The sequence below is a fragment of the Puma concolor genome, chromosome A1, assembly GCF_028749965.1.
Source record: "Puma concolor isolate L17-30 chromosome A1, mPumCon1.1.hap2, whole genome shotgun sequence".
Classification (NCBI taxonomy): Eukaryota; Metazoa; Chordata; class Mammalia; order Carnivora; family Felidae; genus Puma; species Puma concolor.
In genome coordinates this window covers 113,494,699-113,519,908 of record NC_141667.1, presented here as the reverse complement: position 1 = coordinate 113,519,908, position 25,210 = coordinate 113,494,699, and the positions used below count along the sequence as shown (strand labels likewise).

Sequence of the window (25,210 nt, the reverse complement as noted above, 5' to 3'; positions counted from 1 at the left end):
AATATCAAAAACATACCAGAAAGAAAAAGTCATAAGCACCCATGTAGAATACAGTGAAGCAGAAATACTTCCAGACTGCCCACAGTGCCAGAAAGGAACCACAGAGAAATAGAGGATAGCACACTAAAAAGCACTGGATATTTAGACATCGGAAATATCTACAGGAAGTGCTTCTGGGGGATAGGGAGCTAAGGAGCTTCATGGCTAGAAATCGTGCCCAAGAAAATATAACAGGTATGATGGGCTTATCAAGAGTCTAAAACAAAGACATGATGAATCTTATCACTTGTAGAAAGTGCCATTTCAGCAGTTAAAAGTGGTCCTAGAAGCAAGGTGAGTAGGAGCCTCAAGCACTGCTTTTTGCCCCTAAACTTCTGACATACTCTATGTGAGGCACTTCTCACACAGACCACACCGCCGCTCCCTGTGGAAGTTCCTGCCAGGGTACTCTCAGGAGGTACTTCAGGAGAGTCAGGAAGAGGATGGTAGGAATTAAAGAATGCTTCAAGAATTCTACATCCTAGGCAGGAATCCTTTCCTTAGCTTATGTAACTGAGTTCTTAGGGTTTCCCAAAGGTTTCTCTGTATCCATAGACTTTATCCATTCTCTTTTTAAAAAATTTCTAAGTTTATTTATTTTGAGAGAGAGAGAGAGTGTGCCGGGAAGGGGCAGAGAGAGAGGGAGAGAGAAAATCCCAAGTAGGCTCCACACTGTCATCACGAAGCCTGATGTGGGGCTCGAACTCATGAACTGTGAGATCATGACCTGAGTCAAAACCAAGAGTCAGATTCTTAAGCAACTGATCCACCCAGGAACCCCAGACCTTATCCATCATCTTATCCTACTATCCATTCATATACATTCATAACAGGACCATATAAATTTATTTTCTGTCCTCCTTAAAAAAAAAAAAAAAAAAGAACAAAAGAACAAGAAAAATTCCTAGGGAGTCACTGTCCTAGAGAAGAGGCAGATGACGACAGATTGTATGTTTGTTTGTTTGTTTGTTTTTGTGCACATGTCAATAGATCTTAAGAAGGGAAACCTTTCCTTTGAGTCAGCTGTAATCTACACTTTGTCATTTGTGGCTGTATATAGGATCCTCATATGGTTTAAAGGAGATTATGCCTGTAGAGTCTTCAGTAAGTATTAAATGTCAGAAAATGTTACCTTTTATTAATGTCAGTATCCATACCATCTCCAACTGATTTTCTGAAAGTATTTTCTGAGATGGTGAAAGAAGGCTGCTCGAAGTGAACTCTCTGTTGATTCATGGAGTCAAACAATTCAGTGTCACATTTAACCAGTAAAATTTGGGAAATTAGACCAAAAGGAATTTTCACTGCTTTGCCCCACCACAGTAATGTATTTCTGAGTATGCCTAGAATATTTTCTACAGAATACATGGGTGGGAAGCCCTTTGTGGGTAAAGGGAGCAACTTAAGAATGCAGCTTTTGTTTTCTTTCTTTCTTTCTTTAAGGAAACTTGGTACTGTGTCTAAGAACACAAAAACAATACAGTTACTAAACATAACATTTCCCAAGCCCGCTCCCACCCTCACACGCAAACATGGACATGATACTTCTCTTCTAGGAGAAGAGCAAGCTTGTCTAATTAAAATCTTGTATACATTTTGAGAGATAACAGCAATGGCAGCCCAGTAATGACGACCATGATGACGTGCTTTACACTGATAATAGTATCACCTTGTCTTTCCTTCCTAATCACACAGCACTTCATACATAGTATCTTGTTTATCTTAGACTGCATTGTTTGTTACATGGGGGTGTGAATGTCACTAATACACTTTCCAGAAAGACAGTGATTTTCCAGCAAATTATGAGCAACTCAATGACCCCACTGTGCACTGGCACTCTCACCCACATCATTCAGTATTCCATGATTCTCCCAAATTTGGCTGCCCAAATGGATCATCTGGGAGCACTCATAAAGACTGTGAGTCTTGTCCCAAAGATTCTGTTCTGGACTGTCTAGGAATCTATCCTCTTATTTTTGTTTTCAAGCATCCCCTGGTGATCTCTTTTGGTCAGGCAGGTTTGGGAAATACTGCCCTTTTCAAACTCAGGGCAGTAGGAAGGGATATTGGCTGCAGTGGACTTGGGTGAACATTCAGATCCTCTCTTTCCGTGGTAGCTTTGCTCGACACTAGAAGGATAATACAATAGTCAAGCCATAGGCGTCATAGGCTCAACAATCAACAGATAGAGTACTGTCCTATCTGAGGGATATATTATTTGAAAAAATAGTTAATTCTTCACTGTGGCTCCCCAATACTGAGATATCATTAGCCAGCATCTCATTAGTACCTTTTCCAAGTGAGAAGAGGCAAACAGTTGAGACCCAAAAAATACATGTTTGTCACTAGAGTCTATATAAAATGATTAAGCTATCAGCCTTTGCTACTTACTAGTCAACAGCTAAGAATGTCTTAAATTTAATCCATTACACATAATTAAAATGTATTAAATGTGTGCCTAATGCCCACTTAGCACCTTATCATGTAGTCTTTAAAATAGTAGCATTTTTACATGATTAAAATTTTGCCATAATTCAGGTAAAAACTGTTTTATTATAGGTTTTTATAACAAAACAGAATTCCTACAGTATTTATTATTATTGGGTTGTTTTCCATCTTTTATGCTTATATACATGTGCTGTGATGAACACCGTATGACTTCTGTTTTCACGTCTGTTCTCATCACTCTTCAAGGTAATCAACTGCCAAGTATTCTCAACTCTGTCTCTGAAAACAGTTGTCAGTCTATCCCCTCATCTTCACTGGAGACACCACCACCCGAGTTCAGAGTTGCGTTATCCTTAGTGTGTACTTGACAGATAACAGCCTGCTAATGAGGATGGGGCTGCCTCCAGTCTCTTCTTTTTGGTATGTTTTCTATCCTGCTTCCAATATTGTCTTTCTAAATTATATACTTGCTCCGCTGCATAGAAACGACTGATGACTTGGGGCACCTGGGTGGCTCAGTCAGTTAAGCGTCTGATTCTTGATTTCGGCTGAGGTCATGATCTCATGGTTCCTGGGATTGAGCCCCACCTCGGTGTCTGCATTAACAGTGCAGAGCCTGCTTGGGATTCTCTCTCTCCCTCTCTCTCTATGCCCCCCCCCACTCATGCTCTCTCTCTCTCTCTGTCTCTGTCTCTCAAAATAAGTACACTTAAAAAAATGATTGATAATCTTCCCTTGCCCATAAAACAAAGTCCACCATGATCAACACTGGCTTCCAATACTCTTCACTGCTCCTGTTTTGTTGCTCCGCACACTTTCAACTCTCTTTGTCTTTTACTGTCCCTAGTCTGCTGATCTGACAGGCACCCATGCTTCCACACCTCACTCTTGCTGGCCCCTTGGGGTCAGGTGATCGTCCCTTGACTATACGCAAAACTCTACATTCTTCAAAGCTCAGCAAAGAACTTTCCATAGATAGTACCTATATTTGAAGTTGCTTCAATTATGGCCACTTGGCTTGTACATAATCATTCATGATCCCTTCTCCCCTCGATTGTGAATTCCTTGATGCCAATAGTCACATTTTACTCATACCTTGATCTCTAAAACCTACCCTATTGCAGGCCATATAGAAGGTACACAGAAAATATTTGTTCACCAAATGGATAATAATCATAATCATAATAAAATTCTAGCACTTACACTACCTACCACTTGTTGAATACATTCTTGCTACCAATCACTGACTTAGAATTTACTGATGAGAAAATGAAAGCTTAGAGAATTTATGTAAATTGACCACAGTTAAAAAGCTAATAAAAGGAAAGCTAGGTTTTCAATCTATAGGGTTCGACTCATACTGGCTGACTAAATAACATGCAGTTTCATTTAATTATGTCAATTAATGTTGTAACAGAATACCCAGAGCAGATATTCAGGCAATAGATATTCAATTAATTATTTTCCCCATGATTACACATTTGTTTTTTTCACTGTTTATAACGCCAAGTATTATTTCAATCACTTCCTGGGTGAAAAGTCATTGTGTTAGACCTGCTTCCCCTCTCTCTCTGTCTCCACACACACATATGTATTTATAAATATATATTTAAATAGAAGTATAGAAAGGCAAAACAGGTTAGCTTATAAAAAAGAAACAGACTTTTATACCTCTAAAAGATTATAAGTTTAATAATCATATAGTCATACTTCAAGTATTTAAGGAAATCTTTCAATTCATTGCTTTTTCTGGAGAGGTCTTTTTCATGAAGGAATTTTTATAAAAGTAACCTCTTTTGGCTTAAAAACTTTAAAACACTCGATAGTCAGTAGATGTGTTAAGTGTCAAAGTAAAATAAGAAAAAAACTTGCAAAAAAGTCAATGTACAGGGGAACCTAGGTGGCTCAGTCAGTTAGGCGTCTGACTCTTGATTTTGGCTCTAGTCATGATCTCACAGTTGGTGAGTTTGAGCCCCACATCAGGCTATGCACTGACAGTGCAGAGCCTGTTTGGGATTCTCTGTCTCCCTCTCTCTCTGCCCCTCCCTCACTTGCTCACTCTCAAAAATAAACATTTTTTTTTAAAGCCAATGTACAAATAGTCCCATACACAATCTTTATCCATGTTTCCTTCAAGTTATTAAACCACATGTACTCAGCATTTTTCAATCACATTCCTAACAAAGCTAACTGAGCTTCCATTTCCTGCAATTATCAGAGTCTTGCTATAATGTGCTCTTATTAAAGGAAAAGGGAAAATAGGGGACGTACATGGTGAAGTGGTGCCTGCTACTAGTAGAGTGGACTTGTGTGCAATGGATTGGTCTCCTCCTGCACGCACACCACCTTAACATGCATTTGCATCCAATGTCTCTTTGACCTCTCTCACCTAGACCCATTTGTCTTCTTTATGCATATCTTGCTTTCAATTATTATTGCACATATTTCTTTTTATGTTACATACACTATTTGTTATTCTCTCTCTCTCTCTCTCTCACACACACACACACACACACACACACAGACTTATAATGACTTAGCTAAGTACCTAGCATCACTATTGTCACCATAAAATACTTTCTTGGTGTCTTTTCTTTAATAAGCTCAAAATGTTAAATGATTAGTCCAGATAATAACACAATAATTGTTCCAGTTAAGTATCTTTGGTATTCTTTTTGTCCCCTCATTGGATTTTAGGAATGACTTTGTGCTTTAGAAGAACAATAAACATGCAAGGTTAAGTTTATTCTCACTGGGTTTCAACTAATTAGTACTATATGGATAATTTACTTTTTATAGTCTACTTACCGAACTGACTAAATTCTATTTAGAAAACACTTGGTTTTTAAGGGGTTGTGAATATTCAGGGTAAAATATGTGGAGTGGAGACTTACACCAATTTTTTTGTGGACTAAAATCAATTTTGTTTTATGCTAGTCACTGTATCACATGACTCCCTCTATAGGTAAAGTGTAAGCAATTATATTCACTTTATCACTTATAGAGAAAAACTTGTATTTTTTAAAATCTTGAGCCAAAAGACATTTGCCTTAAACCTCCAAGTTCGATTTATCTGAGAGCCTAGAGGTTATATTCAGTGAATAGAATCGAAACAGCTCTAAATATAAAGACTTATCCAGGGAGGAGATAGGACATGACTTTTTTTCTAACTTTCAAGTTTATGCACAAGAAATACAGTTCTGTATCTATTGCTCATAAATTAGTATCTTTTAATACTTCTTATACTTTCTCAACGCATACACTTCTAAAGTGGGTCTGAAAGCTACCCTAATATGATGAATGGTTTTACAGGGGTGTAAGAAGGCCCCTGGACTCAGAGATATATATTCCTGGATCCATGTCTGAGTACCATTTACTCTCACTAGGCCTCAGTTTTCTCAACTTTACAATAGAGAAGTTTAAATTTTCTCTGAGTTGCATTCTTGCATGAAAATCCTTAATTTGAAAATGATTAAAGGGATTGAAAATGTGGCAATTAGAAATTTAGTGAAAAGTGATACTGTGAAGACATGACAAGATTGTATGAGGTAGCTTTTCCTGAGTTAACATCATTTGTAAATGAAATGCTCGAAAGGACTAATTGTGTCTAAAGAGGCATAGCTAAACTCCAAAACCTATACAGAACAGCACAATACAGCGATGGCTTGGCCATCTCTGATGCTTTGCTGCCCCCTCATGTTTCAACACACTCTAGTTTTATTACTCACTGCCCCTTAAGGACCTTAAGTAGGTGAGCCTTGCTCTAAGTAATACAAGGATTCCTAAAATGTCCTGTGATTACTGTTTGAAAACAATCATTGATGAAATGTTCCAGAAAAGCTGACACATCATCAGTGTTTTCCTCCTCTACCTTACAAGCTTTCAAATTAGCTTTAAGAACAACAACAACAATAGATGCCAGACATGGATTAGGATTATAGGAAGAAACACTTGGGGAGTTACTCATAACCTGCTGACTTCTGGTCTTTGTCTAAATTATCTCCCCAAATTTCTGCAACAGCACTGAGAGTTAGCTACTCATATCTACATTCTTCAAATGAGGGAATACAGCAAATGAGAGACCCAGGGTTTGTACTCCAGCTCCAAACCCCACATGCCATGTGTTTGTTATATCACACTAAAGAACAAAATAGCTCTTTAGTAATGAGACTCGTTTATAAATGTACATTTGGAAATGTACAGTAGCTATGGAAATAGAAACTGCCAAGTGATTTACCCGCTTTAACCCTAATGATATAAAATCAAACTTCCCTGGCTTTAAAACACATGTCAAATGGAATAATCTCAAAGGAGAAAAGGGTATTGTAAGTTCTGTGGGACAAAGCTTTAGAAAACATAGTGTGACGCACGTAGACAAAGTTCTTAACTGTTCTTTTACAGAAATCAAATAGTTGATTTACAGAAAAGTTGTAGAGAGATCATTATTTTAGATTTTGAAAATGATTCTGCACCACACTTTATTGCCCACATCACAGGGCCACCAATGTGTGTGGCAGTGAGGAAAAGGAGGGACACAGCACTGGGAGCAATAGGAAGACCCACTTTTGACAGGCACCAAGGAAGTGGGTCCATTTTGACCATTTTGGGGAGCTCCATATTTTCTCTCTTATGACCCTACAAGCTTCTTTCCCTCATTTTTTCCTCCTTTCATCTCTCTGCCCTACTCATTCCATCATCCCTTGTTCTACCTACAGAGAATAAAAACAAGTGCAAAGCAAAAGAGGAAATGTCTTGCATGCCTGCTCTGTGAAGCAGGATGCTGAGAGCATCCATATGCGAATGCCCCTTACTTAGCAATAACTGTATGAAATATGACAACCAATTTATAAGTGGGGAAACCAAGGCAGAGAAGGGTATGTGGCCTGCCCAGGGCCACACAGCTAGCATGGTAGAGCATGATTTGAATTCTAGACAGGCAGAACACCCATGCTACACAATTCCAGGGGTGGTGCCCATCCTTGATGTTCTCAGTGGTTGCCCTCCAGGGGCCCCTGGAGCTGTGCACCACAGCAGCCTTTTGGACCACTCCTGGACTCTGCCATATGGTGCACTGTTCCTCCAGATCCTAACCAAAATATCTAAGAAGGTCAAGTTCATCTCAAAGGGTGCCCCACTGACCCTTTTTAACACTCTTTTCTGCCATTCCCAGGACCATGACACAGGAATAGCTGGGTTCTAACAATAGGAGGCGTGAACCTGGATGTATAGGTCCTGAACAGTCAGCGGCTGAGGAAGGAGATGCACTTTTCTGTGTACCTCAACTCTTACTTCTATCCAAGTTTATGTTTTTAAGAGCCTACTTTTTCAGAATGGGCTCAGAGACAGAAATCTTTTCCTGCCATTGCCCTCATTCCCACAGCCTCCATTCCACTTTTCCACCTTGGTTGGCTAGGCTGGGACAAGGAAAAAAGACTGCCATTCTCTAGTTAATTTCCCATTGTGCTCTGTGATGAACACGGCTGCACTAAGCAGTTAATGACAGTTAATTAGTTTCCCTTCCTAGATAAGATATTTCTGTAGCCCCACTGTCCCTAGGCCTCAGGTCAGGAGCTTGTGGGTACAAATGAGGCCATATTAACCTTAATTCTCAGATTTCAATGGCTCAAAGTTCCCTCTGGTATAACTCCTGGGCCTCAACACTATGTGAACATTTGTGGGGGCTTCTATAGGGTCTCTCACATTTGTTTAAGAAAAGTCTGTGCCCTTTTGAGTGCAATTACTCTCCCTTTAGTCACTTCCCAGCATCTGCCAGGGTGGTTGGACAGCTGCCTGGACCACTGACCACCCACCAGCTCCTGATGGACACAACAATCTCCACCGATACCTGCAGCTGCTCTCTGGAGAGGATGCTCCTGTGAGGCTGGCTCATATGTGACCTCAAGCTACACAAGCGTGCAGGAACCAAAATAGCACTGCGTTCTGTTCAAACTACAATGTCAGAGTCCTGCTTGTGGCAAAAATAGTAGGGGAGGGGGGAGGTGACCCCTCTGCATAGGGGTCAGATCTAGAGCCTGAAGCAGGGCTGGGAATGAGCTTCCATGTGGCCTCTCTCACTAGAAGCCCCAGCTGCAGGCTCACAAAGGTTGGCCTGCTTGTCCCTCAACATAATGGGCAAGTGTACAGAGACAGGGCCATCCAGTTCTACACCCCTATCTCAGTTGAGACCCATTGACATTGAACTCAGCTTTCTGGGAAAAAAAAAGTTGTTAATCAAAGAACTTATTTTAATATACAGGAATTTCAGTCTATATCTTGAACAATGACAGGAAGAAATGTGATGGACAAGGCATACACTATGAAATGACACTTGAAAATCATCACCAACAAGATCTTGAAAGATAAACATAGGAAAAAGAACCAAACATTTAATATTCGTTGAAATACAAATCCCATTCAAAAGACATTCCAAAAAGAACAACATTACCAACTGTTCCAGAATCAACTCTGATGTGACCGCAAAGGAGACCAGATTAAAAGTGCTGACCTGAATGGGGAAGTTAACTTTCAAGCAAAGTGTACTCACTAATAGCTTAATAAGGAGCTCTCAAAATATTCTGAGTTGGAGTCCAAGGAAGGCACTTGAATCAAATGAAGTAATGGTCTAGTTTGGAGAATATGTTAATTTTCTTCTGGTAATAATTTTAGAAAACATAGGTTTTCTTTTCCAGGCAATTATTTTAATGAATCAATTGGGGTTTCAAGAAATGATTAAATGAGTTCAATTTGGTTTCAGGTTCAGCAAAATGAGATCATTTGTTCTGTTTTTGGTTCAGTTGAGGTCAAGCCCCATGTCTAAAATAGATTAACAGGAATTGGGATGATTTTTTTTTTTTTTTTGCCCTTTATGTCCCTCATCCTTCTTTTCCTTCTTTTCCCCAAACATCTGTTCTTTTGATCTCATTGAACTTTCCTGTGTTGTATAATTACTTCTCTCCCCTCCCAAAGTAAATTTATTCTCACTTTGAGCCAAAATCAGGACTACTGGAATGGTGTTCCTTCCTGCACACAACTGGGATATCAATTAACCAGTAAGGTCCCTTTTATTTATGCTTTCCCTTTCATTAAAACAAACTACCACACAATAATATCATGCTGATGGCATAAGCCTGGAAACGATATGGTCAACATTTGGAAGGTGACACTATCTCTCATAATACAAATGCCAAGAGCAATGTATCAGCACAGATTTAAATGGTCTTTAAAGACGGCACATCAGTAAAGATTTCCCAAATAATAGCTTAAATGGAGAACTTGTGGACTCAAGGATAGAAATGATAATAGAGAGAAAAAGGGAACAATTTCTTTAAAATTATAGAATTGCAATATAAAATTGGTGTTAAGTGTTATGCTGAACCTTGGAAGATATGATTTTTTTTTTTTTTCTAGACAGAAGAAGAGTAAGCCTCTAGATCTTTCTTACCTGTTATGGTGGCTTTGTTGATGGATGGTTGGTTGCACATGGGTGATCTTCTGACAAAGAGAGAAAAGTACAAAGCAGTAAATATGTGGTGCATGTTAATCTCAGGACTCTCGGAGTCATCTCCAATATGCCATTTTAATTCAAAGGATTATTTTTAAGGCAGGACATGCAAATGAAGATTTCTCTCAGACTAGCCAGTTTAGTTCCTAGTCTATAGTTAATATCACACATGTCAAAAAAGCAAAGAGTTAAATATCACAGTGATAGACTTTGGGGAAAATAAGGCTGAAGTAAATGTCACAGGAACATGATAGAGGAGGAAGTTCTTATTAATTGACTGCATTCAATTAAACCAGGGCTTACAGAGCAAACACAAACTTTGTGAATTTGAAGAACAGTCAAGCGACAAGTGGTTTCCCTAATACAGTGATGAGAAACTTTTGTTTTGGCATAAATTCTCAGAAGTGAATGACTCCTTGGAGACTGTGTTACAATTAGAGAAGCTATTTAAACACTTTCCTTTTCCTTTCCTTATATTGAGAAACATCTCTGATACATTTATCAGAGAGGTATATCAATGTTTTGTCCAAATAGATGCTATAGAGACTGCAGAAACACTATAAACCAAAGGTACTTAAATAGGTTCTATCTTGTATTCTCTGATTTTTCAGATGCTTGCAAAGTTTCACAAGGTGATTATATTCCCCTTGAACTGAAAAACCCTGCTCTAAAACTAACATGTATCTCTACAGAGTCCAGCCACAACGTATCCACTATTCAATCAGTGCTTAATAAATTATGTTGAAAAGAATATCACTTATGGACTATAACTTACTGACAATTGGAAGCTTTTAAAATATTGCATAGTGATCTTTAACACTTAACTAACACTTAACAAAACACTTACTGTGTGTCAGACTCTGAGCTAAATGAGCACTTTCGATGAATAATCTACTTTGATCCTCAAAAGAAACCATAAAGCAGGTTATCTCATTGTTTTCGTTTTACAAAAGAGGAAAACAAAGCTTTGGGAAGTCGAGTCACTTGTTCAGAATAAGAGCGCTGAGTTTTCAACTAACGCAGTGGGATTCTAGAGCCAGCGCTCTGCCATACTGCCTTCTTTTTAAGATGCTTTTGTGGAAAGAGGACAAACAGCCATGCGTCTGTGCAAATGACAGACTCTTGGAGAGCTGTGTTCAAATCTGCTTTCCTGAGATGACACATCTCTTAATTGGGAGATGCAATCTAGTGCTTTCTAAATTCTCACTGCCTTGGTTCCAGGCAGTGTCTGGCTCTGACTTACTGCTTTTAAGTTTATTGATGTCACTTTAGGATTGAAGTTTTGTGTTTGGCTGGAAATGCACCACAATCAACTGCCAAGTTATTCTGGTTTTTATTAGTAAATGAAATGAGAAAATGTAAAACTTGATTAATGTTTCATAAAACAGAAAGGGCGATGCTTTAAATTGTTACTCTGAAATAGAGCTGATCTTCTTGCTGAGAGTATATTATTCAAATAATTTAATCTTAATTACTCCTTTTTTAGTCCTTGCTCTGTGAAAATCTAGAAAGTGTTTTATCTGAAAAAAGGTATCAAATGAATAGTCCTAAGCTCATCTACAGTTTTAGAAAACCAAGTTATTGCCTTTTTATTTATTATCTTCTCTTAATAACAATCCTACAATTTGGGGACTTGGGGAATTGATATTTCAACAAATAATGACAAGCAGACAATATTAATCACTTGATCCATGGTTACAGTGGTAAATCATTTAATGAAGAATGGGTCAGAACTCACTGTGGAATTAAAAATCTCAGGAGCAAGAAAGAGCAACATGATAGAAACCAGTGATAGACTAGTAAAATCAGCAATGCACATTTGAGTACCCACAGGGGCCAGGCTTCACATGCATTCCTCATGGACTTCTTTCCTATAGCAAACAAAAAGGGTGGATTGTGCAAGGCCTCACATGCCTTCCATGAAATCCAAGGGTAAGCTTGGAAATGTTTTAGTGGCATTGTAAGTGTCCAGCAGGGAAAATTCTGATTTCCTCATGGTCATCATGTGACAAGCCAGAGTTATACCATTTCACTATCGCTATCTGCAGCAGAGCTTAGCTGTGTAGACTAATTTCTGCTATTCTGATACATGAAGAGGTTGATTTAATTTGAATCAGTAAAGGAGGTACAAATCTGCATTAGCCAAGAGAGAGACTACAAAGGCCTTTACTTCAAGACTACCGGCTAATATTGTTTGGTTAGATGTCACTGGACATACAATAGGTCAGGTTTAGGCATAAACTATGAGTTTCTATCCTCCTCTAGCTGCTCTTTTCCACTTTAATCTGTTTCATCCTTGCAAATCAGTTGAAAACTTTATCTTTCAAGGGATGGGTCTTAGGTCGTCTCTTTAGAGACAGAAAGCCAGTCTGCTGCCTTCACACCTGTCTGGTAAACTGTTTGCCTGACACAGGTTTAGATGTTGGTACCCAAGTGACCATGTCTGAAGGAAGTATAAAAGGCATTATAAAGTTTGTAGTTTGCCTATTCAAAGACATGCCTTAATATTTGGGACTAAAATGTTTGGGAGTGACACCCGTAATTTCATGCCTCCTGTGAAGCTGAGACTTTCCAAAGAGGAGGTGACGTTACCTAGGAGTTACCAAATGCCAAAATACCCACGGGGCTGTTGAGATCACTGGGATATTATATGGCCATGGAGCACAGAAGACACGTTTGGTAATGGTAAACAAATACTGCAAGTAAACCCTCAGATTTCACATGCTACAGTATCACTTTGCTCTTCTAGCCAACAAGCACATGCAGAGTGACTGCTCTGTGCTGGCTCTTGTGTGAGGCACCAGGAACACACGTCAACCACATACACCCCCCGATGGCTGCAGGCTGACATTCTTCAGGGGGCGCTCAGACAAGTAAATAGGTACCCGGAGCACAGAGGGATATGTGCTAACAGAGGAGTTACGTGCAGTATGCAGTTACACAGACACGGAAGGACGTACCATCAAGTCTGGGACCTGTGTGTACATGTGTTATGTTGGGTGCTAGCCAGGGACGATGACCCCAAGTAAATTATATTTAAGCTGTGACCTAAAGAATGAATTGCAATTAGCCCAACGGATGAGGTGGGGGTGGAGAAGAAGGTGAGAAATGTTCAGAGTGAGGAGACAGGACTGCGAAATCATTACCTGGAAAACAGGACAATTGACTGAAGCTTCCGGGTTCCATTTGAATGATTACTTGCGTTGTAGCATTTATATTGGTTTTTAAAAAACCTTTGTTATCATAGAAAATGCATACATAGTGGCCAGAGCTTTTTTAAATTCACATGGAAAATGTGAATGTGTCAGTTACATTATTATGGGATTATTATTTAAAATTATTCAGATCTTTTGGGGCATCAGGGTGGCTCAGTCAGTTAAGCATCTGACTCTGGCTCAGGTCATGATCTCAGAGTTCACGAGTTTGAGTCCTGCATTAGGCTCTGTGCTGATAGTTTAGACCCTGGAGCCTGCCTCAGATTCTGTGTCTCTGTCTCTCTCTCTCTCTGCCCCTCCCCTGCTTGCACTCTGTCTCTCTCTCTTCTTAAAAATTAAAAAAAAAAAAAAAAATTAAAAAAACATTTAAAACAATTAAAATTATTATTCAGATTTTTCCATATACTTTTATAGACTTAGATAAGTTATAATTTTAAATAAATTTCTATCCACTGTTATCTTAATATTTATTTAAAGAAATGTTTTTTTCTTCTGGTAAATTATTTGGACTTGATATTTTATTTTATTATTAATTTTTTAATGTTTGTTTATTTTATAGAGAGAGAGACAGAGAGCACTAGCAGGGGAGGGGCAGAGAAAGAGGGAGATACAGAATCTGAAGCAGGCTCCAGGCTCTGAGGTGTCAGCACAGAGCCCGACGTGGAGCTCAAACTAGTGAACCTTGAGATCGTAACCTGAGCTGAAGTAGGATGTTTAACTGACTGAGCCACCCAGAGCCTCTGGAGTTTACATTTTAATGACTTGTTGTTTATTATTAATGATAGAATGCCAAAATAAGGAGCATTTGAGTAATTAGTTTTCCACTTAATCGTGAAAAATTATTTTCTCTTTTTAGATTTTTCACCTTTATTAGATGATTCAAATTATAATTATTTCCCATCTCAGCTTTCTGTCTTTCAAATGCTTCCTCTGTTATCACAAAAAAAAAAAAACAACAACAACAACAAAAAAAACAATTTTATTAATTGCTCCATGAGGCTCCTTATCTGAGATTCAGTAACAGCAGGAGAATCAAAGATCTTTGATATGATACAATGCTTCTCCAAGTTAAACTGGTGTCTTAGAATTAGGAGGATGACTTTGGATTGACTTTAAGGCTTGATGAGATTATATGTCCACGGTTAATTTATGAAGTAAAGCCAAAACGATAGAGTTACTCTGAGTGTGAATAACTGGGCAGAGGACTGATTATGCCAGGTGATTTCTGACAGATGCAGGCACCATATTTATTTCTCATACGGCTTCATTTCTGATATTAGAACCATCACTGCAAGTATTATAGAAAAGTGACGGGACAACTTAGGCCTTAGTGTAAATGGTTAGACAACATGGCAACAACTGAGAGAAATCAAATACATTGACTTGAGTTCAACCAGACTCAGAAAACACTGTCTAAAAGTTTAGCATGACGGGGTGGGGAAAGGATAACTTACTTGCTAGGTGCTCGATCTTGCAAATTAGTTAATGCAGCAAAGTTGTTTCGTACAGTTCGCAGGCTGGCCAAGACCTACAACAAAAAGGGACTCTTTAAGCTCCTTGGAACAGAGCCATCTTTAGTGCAATTTAAAATGGTTTGGTGATGTTAAAAGTAGTTTGTTAAGTGAAAACCTGATACTGCTTGCAACCTAGTTTCACATACCACTAAAGAATCTTTTAGCCCTTAGTGAAGTTTACATGTATCTATTTGAAATCTGGAGTGGTCAGACTGCAAAGATTTCCCAGGTATTTCTCCTCATTGTCAATGAATATGGTGACGTAGCAGAAGCTGACACAGTATTCCTGGATTCCTCAGCCACCAAAACAATATCTTAGGCAATATACACACAGTATTGTTATGAATTATGCAAATTTAAAATAGTATAATACAAAATAATAAGAAACTCTCACTTTAGGGGTAAAATTTTAAATATATGTTCCCAAATTCTCTTTATTCACTAAGAATGTCAGACTTTCAAAGTCAGAAATGTAGGTGAATTTAAAATTTTTTTTTCACTTTTGCCACATGGCTACCTAGCAAAGAAAAATTCTTTTCTTTGTTAAGGTTATCTGAATCATCAATTTTAAGATTCTTAAGGATGCATTTTCACATAAAATGGGACCACCCTATGTGCTCAAAACTGGGCCTAGAGAAAGTACTAAAGAATTTTGTTGAAGAAATGAATACATAGACACAACACACCCATATACACAAGGCGGGACCAACATGTCCCATCTACCTCTGAAGGTCCTTCTCTTTTTAATCTAGTGTAACTAGAAGGTGGCAAAAGAACTGGAAGTGAGGCCAGGAGAGAACATTTGCAAGAGCTTTACCTGCCTCCCTTTGCACTAGAATGGGTGAGTTTCCCTCAAGGTAGAGCCTACATCAGGTGAGATTATAAGTAATGTGGGTGACAATCAGAATGTTGAGTTTATCTAAAACATAGATTTCAATTGTCCTGTTAGGTACTACGTAACGACCCAGACTGCCTGGCTCTGTTACGTATTCAGTGAATTTAGACAAGTTACATAATCTCTGTCTACCTCAGTTTCCTTTTCTGTAACCCAGGATAGTGATAGCTGTCTTTGAGGACTGTTGTGAAGATGATATGAAATGACAGGTTAGGTGCCAAGGACAGTGCCCGGCAAACAGAAAGCACTCAAAGAATATTAGCCCATGATGGCAGCATTCCATTTGTTTAATGATCTGGCATGTGCATGGGGAGTTTACTTAGTGCCTATCATTGGTAACAAAGGGGGGTGGGGAACACAAATCCATCGTTGTTCCCACTGCTCCAGAACTACTTCCAAAATGTTTTCATCCAGCTCTGACTTAGACTAAAGCCAGTCTAAATGTTTTTCTAAGACAAAAATGTCTCAGAAATTTCTGAAACGGGCATTGATTCTTGTTGGTCACTGGGGTGCTGTTTACACCCCAGGACAGTGACCTACAGCATTATCCCCTGAAGGGGTTAACGGTGCTTCCTGAGGTGCCAACCATGATTAACTCAGTCACTGGAAAAACCTGGCTCATTATCACATGTAAACAACTCACAGCACTGAAAGGTCACGCTGCCTATGACGGAGTATTCAAATAACCAAGTGCTGACATCAGAGCATGCTGTCTTTCATTAGGCATGAAGTCTTGAATGATGCAGAAATAGAAATAATCTGATAAATGATCCACTGTCATTAAATCATACAGGCCTAATTTAGACTTTAAGGATTGAATATCAAATATACTAATAAAATATTTTAAATGAGATTACTGCACTCCCTAAATACTCCTTTTTTCTAGACAGAATTTTAACCTCAGAATTCTGAGACCTTTATCTAATAAATTATAGTGAGTGCACTGCATTTGACACCTGGATAAACAGAAATAGTGCTGCAGCTAATTCAAATTCTACACTCATTTGAAAGAAAACATTAGTTCATGAAAGATAGACTATAATTGTTTTTCTGTGAAACAATTTTTGACTCTGTTATAGTAAAGGTTATTAAATCAGATAATTTTGTTTCAGATATTAATTTAAATTTCATGTAGTTTTTGCATAATCTATCTTCACACAGGACAGAGTTTAAACAGAACAAAGGGTAGAATGTAAACTATATATCTCCCTCATTAATAAAGACAAAAACCAAAATTATTGTTATTTGTGAGAGCAGGCAGGTAGATGAAATTGACAACATATGCTCAGGGGGTGTTAAACATATTGGTACTGTTCTACTTCTTTAGCTGCTGATTTTAGTGTCCTTTATATTTTAGATAATAACTAGATATATTCCCTTATATGCATGAATTACTTCAAAATAAAAAGTGTAAAAATAAATTTCCTTTCCAGCCCCTCGTCCAGGCATGCCACCTATCCCCTCTCCAAATTGACTTGTAGGTTGTCTCCTCACGTTTGCTTTTACAAACACTGCTGCAGTAAATAACTTTGCAAATACATCGTGCCTTTTGTGAGCTGATATTAGATCACTGTTTCTGTGGCAGGGCAAATAATACTTTATAAAATTTCTAATAAGGATTAATTATTATCTCCTGCACTACAGCACACATATGATACTGGCAGAAGTATAAATAAAAGTTCCAGACATATGCTACAGGGGCGTTGCCCTGGATTTAGCTGATTGATCCTGGGTGCCTACATCACGAATGCACGGAGTTAGTGTTTCAGCTCTCACTTGTCTTACAGGCCACAGAGTGAAGCATCTGGAACTCTAGGCTGTGTGGGAGAACTGGAAACAGTTTGACTCAAGCCCCTCAGTAAGGATCTAGTTATTCTTTGCTTTTGTTTCAGGGAAACTCTCACTCCCCTTGAATTCAACCTTTTGAGAATTATAGTCAGGGCTTTGCAACTCCTACACTTTTCTCCACTCCTTAAGGTGTGCTAACCAAAAAGTACCTTGAGGTTTTTCCCTTACACAGCTCAATGGTTAGAAAATGAAGGCCATTTCTTTCTCTTCTGCCCCTCCAAGCAACAGTGTAATCAGTCAAGGTCAAAAATACATTTTCAGTGATGAGACATATATACACTTTAGGAAAGAAATCGTGACAGCACTATGGAAAACTTTTGCAGAGGTGGATGATGTATTGGCCCAGGAGAAGGATTAAATATTATTTATACACATGAATCTTAGATTTTCTTAAATACTTTTAAACATTTATTAACCAATAAGATTCACTGAAAATAGCAGGAAACTATGGGTTTCATTTAAAAGTTAAACAACAAACAACTGAACATAATAGACTAAAAGAAATGTATATTTCTGTCAATGATTTCTTAAAAAGATGTCAAAAGGAGGTTGCTTCAAACAAACAGACAAAAAAAGATGTGGCAACAACATTCTCCTTAAAAATCCCTGCTTAAAAGGTAACAAAGAATTTTGAGGATTACTTTTCAGTCCAAATACACTTTATACCAATAGATGGTGCTAAAACACAGACCAAGAGTTGCCAGTGGCCTTGAGGAAAGGGAGAACAAGAAAGAATTCCTTGCCTTGGTTTTACTTTCAGAAAAAAACAAAAACAAAAACAAAAACAGTAACAATAAAAATGGAGTCAAAGTATAATTATTTATAAGATAGAAAGGTCATTTTGATAGAAAACTTTCCAAGTTATGTTTTAGTTAAACCATATGAAATTGCTCTTTTTGTAGGTCAACAGAGGTTGAATATTGATGGTTTCATATAATTAAATCTCAAAAGTACTTTGATTCCTAGAAGATGCTAGCTGTAATTTCTTTTAATAAAATATCAGGGAAAAACTAGCAGAAGCAACTGAAATGTGATGACCAACTTCTTTTACAAGCCAGTAGGGGCGCCTGGTGGACTCATCAAGCTGGAGATTGAGATGAGCCACAAGGTGGCTGCTACTGGGTGAAATGGGTCAGGGATACTCAGGGGCCTTAAAAATGTAATACATTGGCAATGTTCTATTGCCAATGGAACAGTAATGTTCTATAGAGTTAGCGACTGGTACATTTTTACAAAATTATCCTAGGTGCTATATTTTGCTTACAGTAAAGGTAAAATGACTCGTCTGTTCCTACTCTGTATATCTCCTTAGTTTTTTAACATGGGGGTTTCTCCAGGGATCCCAGATAATAGTGGGTATTTTCTGGCTTTTCCTTAGTCAAATATTACACTTCTTTTAACAAGATGAGAATTTCACCTAGATGAGAATTCTAGTTGGCTTACAGTTTTACAAGGTAGTCATATCACATATCTGGACAGGTGTGGCCAGACGTAGCTAACTAAAAATCAGAGTTTGCTAAATTTCATCAGTGTTGTGTCTCACTGGTATTCCTTAGTCTATGGAAAGAACTCTGGCCAAACTGTTCCTATACTTTTAGGAGGAAAAGGCCAGTTGTAGAGAGGCATGATGTGGCATGGCATTGGGATTCCTCTCAATACCTAGCCTTTGTGCCTAAGAAAATCCCCACACCAAAAGATTTCAACAAAAACATAGGAGAATATTTCAAGATGGAAATAAGACACATCTATAAAGATGTCACTTTTTTGAGGACCAAAAAGATTTTGAGGTTATAGGGGAAATATAAGAAATTGGAAGTGGCAAAGAGTTTAGGTTAAACACCAGCAAGAATTTCTTACCCGGACAGTGTTGTGGACATGGGAACACAGTCTGAAGCAGTGTTGTAGGACCCCTTCTGAAGATTAAATCTGTCCAAATGGGTTAGGTTTCAGCCATGTCCATCAAATTGGATGTCTTTCTAAATTGTCTTATAACAAGATTTTGTTCTCTTAGCTTTACAGAAATCCATGACTGGGGAATAAAACACGTTTTGGAGACTCAGGCAGAAAGCAATGAGTTCTCAAGTAGAGGCAGATGAGGTGGGTTCTGGAGACCTTTGACCTCTTTAGACAGTGTGAGGCTGGTTATTAAGGATTATGGAAAGGAAAATACACTAAAAAAAAAATAAACCTAGGGAGATGTAAAGTAAAATGCCAATACTAGTTATTTGGGGGTTTGGAATTATGGGAAATTTCCATTTTTTTCTTTTGCTTATATTTCTTTTTAAAATTTTTATGGCAAAAGAAGTTCTATTTTGAAAGGAGAATGTCTTTTTAGCCAGAATAATTTAGTGTGAAATTCTAAACTCCAAAGCATACTGGAGGAAGGGGATAATTCTTGGTCTGTTTGAACACTGCCTTGGGTGACTTGTCTAAAATCAAGTCTCCTGTCCATTTGCAAAAACAACTATGACATATTAAGCCAAATAATGCAGACATCACTTCAAGTGACTAAATATCTTTCATTTTAAGCATTATCTATAATATTTAGCATTCAATGGTATTATATCTCATACTAAAAATTTAAGGTATTACTGGTTAGGTCAACAAAATATTCTAGGAGGTATCCAACAGGGCTTAAGAGAAGGTCATAGACAAACTGTTGCTTACTGGGCCTTTTTATCTGCTTTCCCAAAGATGCCCCATCAGTGGTGAAACTGTTCAGTACTTAACAGGCTTTTTTTTTTTTTTTTCTTTTAATTCTAGTATAGCTTTCCAGATCATGTACTTGAGTAAAAGGCCATTTGTGAAAATACGAAGCATTTAAAAAACAAAACAAAACAAAACAAAACAAAACAAAACAAAACAAATCTGCAGCCTCTGGGCCAATGACCAACCACCTTCCATAAGGTGTTATGAAACATTGAGCTAATCATATGCAAACTCTTCTAAATACATTCCAGGATTATTTTCAGGCATCAGATATGCCTATATACTATGCAGAGTTGGTTTATATCCTAATTTCAAAAGTATTAAGTATATATATTTATTTAAAAAGTTTGCTAACATAGAATAAATGATTTTTTACATGTATATATTTCTCAGTGTACTAAAATTCTGTTGGTTTTTTTGTAGATCATAGGAATAGCATAGAATATGTATAATTATATAGATTTCTTGGGAATTTAAGACCATCGATGGTAAGGACCAAATCAAATTTATTAATCTATTTATTGGAGAAAAATTTATTTTTTAAATAAAAGTATTTGTTATTTAATAAATACTACTTGAAGTATCATATACATATTTTTTCTCATTTTTTACCATATATTTAGATATATTTTTCTTAAAACAATATCCAGAGACTTTAGTCAGAAGCAATAATAGTTAATTACCTGAGTAAACCATAGTTGGAATGATTATTTCTATGTTTGGTGATGGTTACTTATATTATTTTACCTGATTTTAATTTCTCACCCAGCTCTCACTCTTAGAAATAAAATTATGGGTATTCAATAGTAATCAGTTAAAAATCCCTAAATTTATATGATCTTGTTATCACAAAATATGATTAAAACAATGAAGAGTGTAAATGTTTTTCGAACACAGAAATATGGGTACTAGAAAGAATTTATGATATCTGGAAAAACCTTAAGCAAAAAAGTCATTACTCTTCTAAAAGATATGGTGGTAATATTCTACTTTTCATTGCTGGCAGTAATGAAAAAAATCACTATTATATGGTGTGTTATTTATGGATTAACTAAATTTTTGGTCTAAGTTATAGCAATTATAAAATTTCATGAAATTTGAAAAAGTAGAAGAATTATGCATAATTCTATTATCTACACCCTGTGTTATGTTTTTTTTAAATTATTATAACATTTTAGACATGAAAGAGCTCTTACTGATAACACTTAAAATTCATTTTGTTTTCTAGAAATTGTGCAGAGCATTTCACAAGTTTATTTTAATATCTTAAAAACCTCACGAAGTGGGTTCTATTGGAACTGTCATTTAGCAGAGGAGTAACCCAGGCTGGGGAAAGTTCCTTGATTTACCCAAGGCCATTCACTGAGCAAGAGGAAGAGAGGGGGTTTGAAATGGGGTCTACCTTTATCACACAAGTCCTTCACCTTTGCTGGTTGAAAAAAGAAGCCTTAGAGAAGTTAAATGAGTTGCCCAAGGCACTAGAACTAGTTTTAGTTATAATTATGATTAGCCTTTATCATGATTTTTATAATCTATCTGGATCACTTGTATTCTCATACTCAGTATTTCTTTTTAGCAGTCAGTGTTGTTTTTAAGCCTGTTTCATGCCCTGGTTAAATCAATAATACTCTATTCTTTCCCGAGTCTATCTATATCAGTGACTCTCAACTTTTCCTGGAAAAATACCGGGCCTTTAAAAAATACAGGTACTTGGATCCAATCCACAGATTTTTGGATCCAGTTGATTAGGGATATGACCTAGGGCCTGGGATAACAGCTTCTAGGTGATTCTAATGTACAGCTAGGGTAGCAAAGCACTGACCTATACAAAGAATATCTGCTTTTCAACCATTTAATATACATTCCAAATGCTTTAGATCATTTTATCATCTTCCAGTATTTATGTCATATGGTTATTTTCATGATTTGTAAGCCTAAAGGGAGCAAATAAAGATAAATTTAAATCTGTACAAATGACACATAAAAAAGGGAGTAAATAAAGCATTAGGTTGAACTGAAATATTAAATTTCAAGCACTGATCATGTACCTAAATATACTAAATGTAACTTAATCCATGGTATAGATTTCTGCTTCAAGTGTTTATATCAGCTAAGGAAATATGGTCTCATTTAAGTATGTCACTTAGGTAATTTGTAATCTGAAGCAAAGACATTCTTCGGGTCTATGGGTTTATAGGAAACAGTCCAATATGGTTAAGGTCACATCCTCTAACATTGCCTTTGAATTACTTAAACGAACCACAGAATTTTTATTTATACTTGCATTTGATTTACAGTGACATTAAGAACCAGAACTAATCCCCCAAATTAAATTCTCAAATCTGTGGCAAACCTGCCCGTTCACGAAACGGGGCTTACCTGAGCAAATGGAGTCACGATCAAGTCATCTCCATGTCTGAAAAACAAACCAAATCCTGGGTTAGAAATTATGATAACTCTATCACCACCTTTAACCGATATTAAATGTAAGCTCCACGTTCATAATTTCCCATTGAGAATTACAGTAATTCCATCCTTATTCTTCAGCACATGGTCTTCCCAGCCAGTGGGTTGAAAAAAAGTCTTCTGGGATGTTAAACATTGTCCAGGTGCCTTGGTGAAAAAGGGCTTCTTGATCATCAAGCAAGGTCACTGTTACTTATTAAGTACACAGGACATACAATAGCAGAAGATGAGTTCCGGCAGCGGGGCCGGAGGTTTACTCGTGGCTTCTTATGGTAGGTATTAGTAAGGGTGCTGTGGAAGGGGCTGGCAACTGCAGTGGCTTCAGTGAGAGGCCTCTGGACCAGCTAACACTTTGAAGGTGATGAGCATCGAGTCTTCCGCATCATGGTGTGTGACTTTTGGACAGGCTGGCAACTGTAGATGAAATGGACTGCATCATACACTAATAAAAACTCGGCGAAACTTTTCGACTGACTCACGTCCCGCTGCTGTAGCTACGGGGGAATGTTACCCCGTGTGTGCTGTTGCTGCAGCAACCTCGGCTACACCGAGCCTGGGATGCGGGAGCAAGGTGTCAGCATGACGTGACTGGGAGAAACCGGGAAAGGCAAGGAAAGTTGTGCAACATTCTACTCAGAGGAAAAGTGAGGAACCGGGGCCTAGAGTTCTTTCGTGGTATCTCTTAGCGTGAGTAACTCGTGAGAGGCACTTCTACAATCTCCGGTATTTCTTGATCTCGCTGGCTGAAGCTCTTTCATCAAAGGTGAATGTAATTACTCGACACAGAAAGCTTCCTGGACATGACTTTGACTGAGAACACTGCAACTGAACTGTTCACTCGGTCATGAACGATTCTGAAACGGACTGAATGACCTAAAACAACACCCATGAAATATGCTTCAGCACAAGCTGCATATGGATGACGTCAGTACACGGATCATTACCAATGATTAGACCAGTTGTTACAGACATCATCAAATTACAGGGATCTTGGAATTCAAAGTGTGGGAAAATAAAAAGCAGGGAAAGGTCGGTACACACTTTAAAGGAAACGTGCTATTTGACAACCCTTCGCTCCGGGATTACATTTGGGGAGGAGGAGGACACCTGTTTTTTGGTTTTTTTTTTTTTTTTTTTTTTTTTTTTGTATATTAATCAGATGGTCAAAATTAAAGTCAAAATGAAATCTAGATATTTTCCCAAGAGACGGTCTTCTATTTTATTTTTTATAATTGCCTGACTATAAGCTTTATTTTCTAAGAACTAAGTTATCCTGACCAACGCATACCACCAATCTGAAATTGAGCCCTGGAAATAAGTCATCTAGTTTTTTACATGAATTACATTGGATGACTCTAAACTAGAAAGGGTGTGAATGTTTATTAAAACACGAATTCTTTCTTTGGTTGTATTTCATTCCCAAGCTTTGTAAAAAATATATTTAGAAAATACAATATTTACGATGATTTATCAGTCTTGCTTCCCTTCCCTGTCAAAGCAGAAAGAAAGACAGTTATAATTTTAGTGATGGAGAGACTTCATTCTTTTAAATTGCTCAGAAATTGTTTTTCTCAAATATCTCAAGATTGTCTCAGTTCAGTAACAGTAAAAATATTTCTATTCTTTCTTTTTCTTTTTTTTAAGTTTATTCAGTTTGAGAGAGAGAGAGTGGAAGAGGGACAGAGAGAACAAATCCCAAATCCCGGTTTTTTTCAAAATGATGTAATGCTTAAATCATCTTTGAATATATAACAAATATATAATTTTTAAGTCTTTGTCTAAGCCCTCACCTCAGTATTGAAATGTTTTATTGGACCTACTGTCACAAGTACAATGGTGCAGGTAAAATGTATGTTGTTTTGTGAATGGAGGAAAATAAATACTATATAAACATATATTTTAGTTGTATCGTATAATGTGCATATTATAATAAAAGACAGAACTGGTAAGTATGATCCAAAGAAGATTGATTTTGTTAGTATTGGCAATTTGGCTTAACGTATTTGTGAATTTTAATCACCTGTAATTGTACACACGCACAAAAGCCTATGATAGAAAATGATTCTGAAATGTTGCATTTGAATAGCATTGCAAACAAGGAACTTTTTTAAACAAAGAAACTTAGCTAATTAAAATGTAGCTAGAAGGAATTATAATAACACACGACAAGATCATGGGGACTCCCTAAAATGGGAAGAGACTGTAGGGTCCCCTATCATTTGACGAGAAGTTTGCTTCAAATTTGCAATGAGTATTGTCTGGAGACTTGAAATTGTACCTCCTGGTGATATGATTCTTCTGAAGAAGATTATGTAACAGTGCTCTCTCATTTATATAAAATCAAACATAACAACAAACTTTAATAAAAAAGGAATGGGAATGCTTTCGGGGAAGAAAAAATAGCTTTTTTGGGGGATTGGTATATTTATAGGGACAGGTGGGAAGAGAGTGACAGGGAATGGGTGGTGGGATCAGAAATAAAGCTCCATTTTCGATTTTGTATGTAAATATGTATGTATGTATGTATGTATGTATGTATGTATGTATGTGGGCGATGAGATTGGGGCCTAGTTAA

General features: G+C 37.4%; 1 protein-coding gene across 13 annotated transcripts in view; it reads right to left on the bottom strand.

Annotated features, from left to right (window-relative positions):
* Positions 1-25,210, bottom strand: part of PDE4D (phosphodiesterase 4D) — a 1,391,688-nt gene that overhangs the window by 175,055 nt on the left and 1,191,423 nt on the right. For 11 of the 13 annotated variants that reach the window (XM_086700391.1, XM_086700383.1, XM_086700378.1 and 8 more), the window contains 3 exons: positions 22,549-22,585; positions 14,658-14,731; positions 9,929-9,978 (listed from right to left, as the gene is read on the bottom strand). In XM_086700391.1, the coding sequence (XP_086556517.1) occupies positions 9,929-9,978; positions 14,658-14,731; positions 22,549-22,585 (161 nt within the window). Of the gene's footprint in view, positions 1-9,928; positions 9,979-14,657; positions 14,732-19,317; positions 19,819-22,548; positions 22,586-22,692; positions 23,683-25,210 lie in introns of those variants that run through there. The other 2 variants (XM_086700438.1, XM_086700452.1) reach the window with 2 other exon arrangements.